At 43.6% G+C, this 1,687-nt stretch overlaps 1 protein-coding gene across 1 annotated transcript; it reads left to right on the top strand.

Annotated features, from left to right (window-relative positions):
- Positions 1–660: 660 nt before the first annotated feature.
- Positions 661–1,660, top strand: MELLADRAFT_84313 (uncharacterized protein; the record flags this gene model as incomplete). Its single annotated transcript, XM_007407880.1, has 4 exons — positions 661–839; positions 964–1,007; positions 1,069–1,554; positions 1,638–1,660. The coding sequence occupies 4 exons, from the start codon at positions 661–663 to the stop codon at positions 1,658–1,660; spliced, it is 732 nt and encodes a 243-aa protein (XP_007407942.1).
- Positions 1,661–1,687: the final 27 nt, after the last annotated feature.

The following is a 1,687-nucleotide window of genomic DNA, read 5'->3' as shown; positions in this document are numbered from 1 at the left end:
CCAGTCAAGGATTGATGATGTAGTTGAACAACCAGCATGTGATCCATGTGATCTGTACAATGAGAAAAAGTAGAAAACACACACAGTCTGAACTGATGCTTAATAAGTGACATTCTCCCGATTCCCTCCCTAACTTAACTGAGTACCTCCTCAAACATGCTTGGGCTTGTGTTGACCTAGATTCCCTCAGAGATACTATATAAAAACCATCCTAGCAGGATCAAATCAAAGGCCTCAAATCAACCCCAGTTGGTCAATCATTGCATTCTTTGCACCTCCCCTGCTAATTTTTGTAAAGGTCCAGGCTAAGAAGATCAGTCTCCACTTGTGGGCACATAATAGCCTATGCTGATTAAAATTATTGCTGATAGTTCAGCACGTAGGTTTTTCACAAGCTCAAAAATACATATCTGAGGGAGTCATGATACAGCCGTTCCCGAAAAGGTTGCTTTTTTGAATTTTTTTTTGGGGCGGTTAGGGCTGTTAAGATCAGATAGGGTCAGATTTTACTCAGCTTTTGTATCAGACACCACCAGATTGGAGATCCACCTGTAATCTTGTACGTCATCCCAGCCATCCCACTCCACCACCCTCTTGTGTTCTTTTTTCTCTCGATCATTAATCCAACCTCACCTTCTTTAGGCAATAAGTTTCTTCCAAATGGGTCAAAACAAAGATGACGACGAGATCGAGATCGAGAATCCTAGACAAGGGCGATTGGCTGGTCAACATGCAGCCCTTCGCCAACAAATCCGTAATGATCCATCCCATTGCAATATGGATCAACGTCTTAATCCAACAGCAACACACTTGATGGCAGCAAATCAAGCAAGAAGCACGTCAATTTTCTTCTTCACCCTTGTCATATTTAGACTTTGTTCTAGCTGACCATGATAAATTTTCATTCCGCCATCCAGATGCGACTCACTCGATCTACGAGGCGCGCGAAATCCGCCGTGAGAGCTTCATGCAGGCAGCAGCACAAGGCCGTGAAAACTTTGAGGATTGTGAGCCAATCCATTTCAAACTGTGTCTTTTTGTTGTATGAATACTGACCTTTTTTAACAGCTCATCGTGATCCTATGCTGGACCATCATCGCAGCACTGGAAACTTCAGTAGTGCATTGGCCGACCCTCGACAATGCGGAGCTCAAGCTCAATCCAAATATCACCCTGAGTGTGGCATCCTTCAATCCGGTTCAGGATCTATGACCAACGATACACCAGTCTGGGATTTCAACCCACCCAATCGATCTCAACCCCGTAATCCTCATATCATACCGAGTCAGACTTCAAATGAGCTGCCGATCAAGATGTCAACACTTCGAGTCTTTCATGAGGCCTATCTACATGGCCCAAAGGATAAACCGAGCGCATCAACTAGCAGAGCTCCGTCAAAACGAACCCCTGAAAAACTCGGATGGAACTGTGACAAAACTAAAAAGGAAGATACTGGACCCAAGCATTACATCACTGTTGATTTGAATCATTCATCTCCTCAGAAAGTCATAGAATTGATAGTTACATCCCTTGACCGAGTACTACCCAAGCTTGGTACTTATCTTTTCAATGTATCTGAACCCCAGTCCGTCTCTTGGCTCGGTATCACTCTTACTCCAAAATCTTACATCCGCGAGCAAAAGTACAACCTTCACAATAAAACAGAATGGAATGATTTCAAGAAACT

This window comes from Melampsora larici-populina (genome assembly GCF_000204055.1).
Source record: "Melampsora larici-populina 98AG31 unplaced genomic scaffold MELLAscaffold_10, whole genome shotgun sequence".
NCBI lineage: Eukaryota > Fungi > Basidiomycota > Pucciniomycetes > Pucciniales > Melampsoraceae > Melampsora > Melampsora laricis-populina.
Note: the sequence above shows the minus strand (reverse complement) of the source record. Positions and strands in the feature narration are given on the sequence as shown.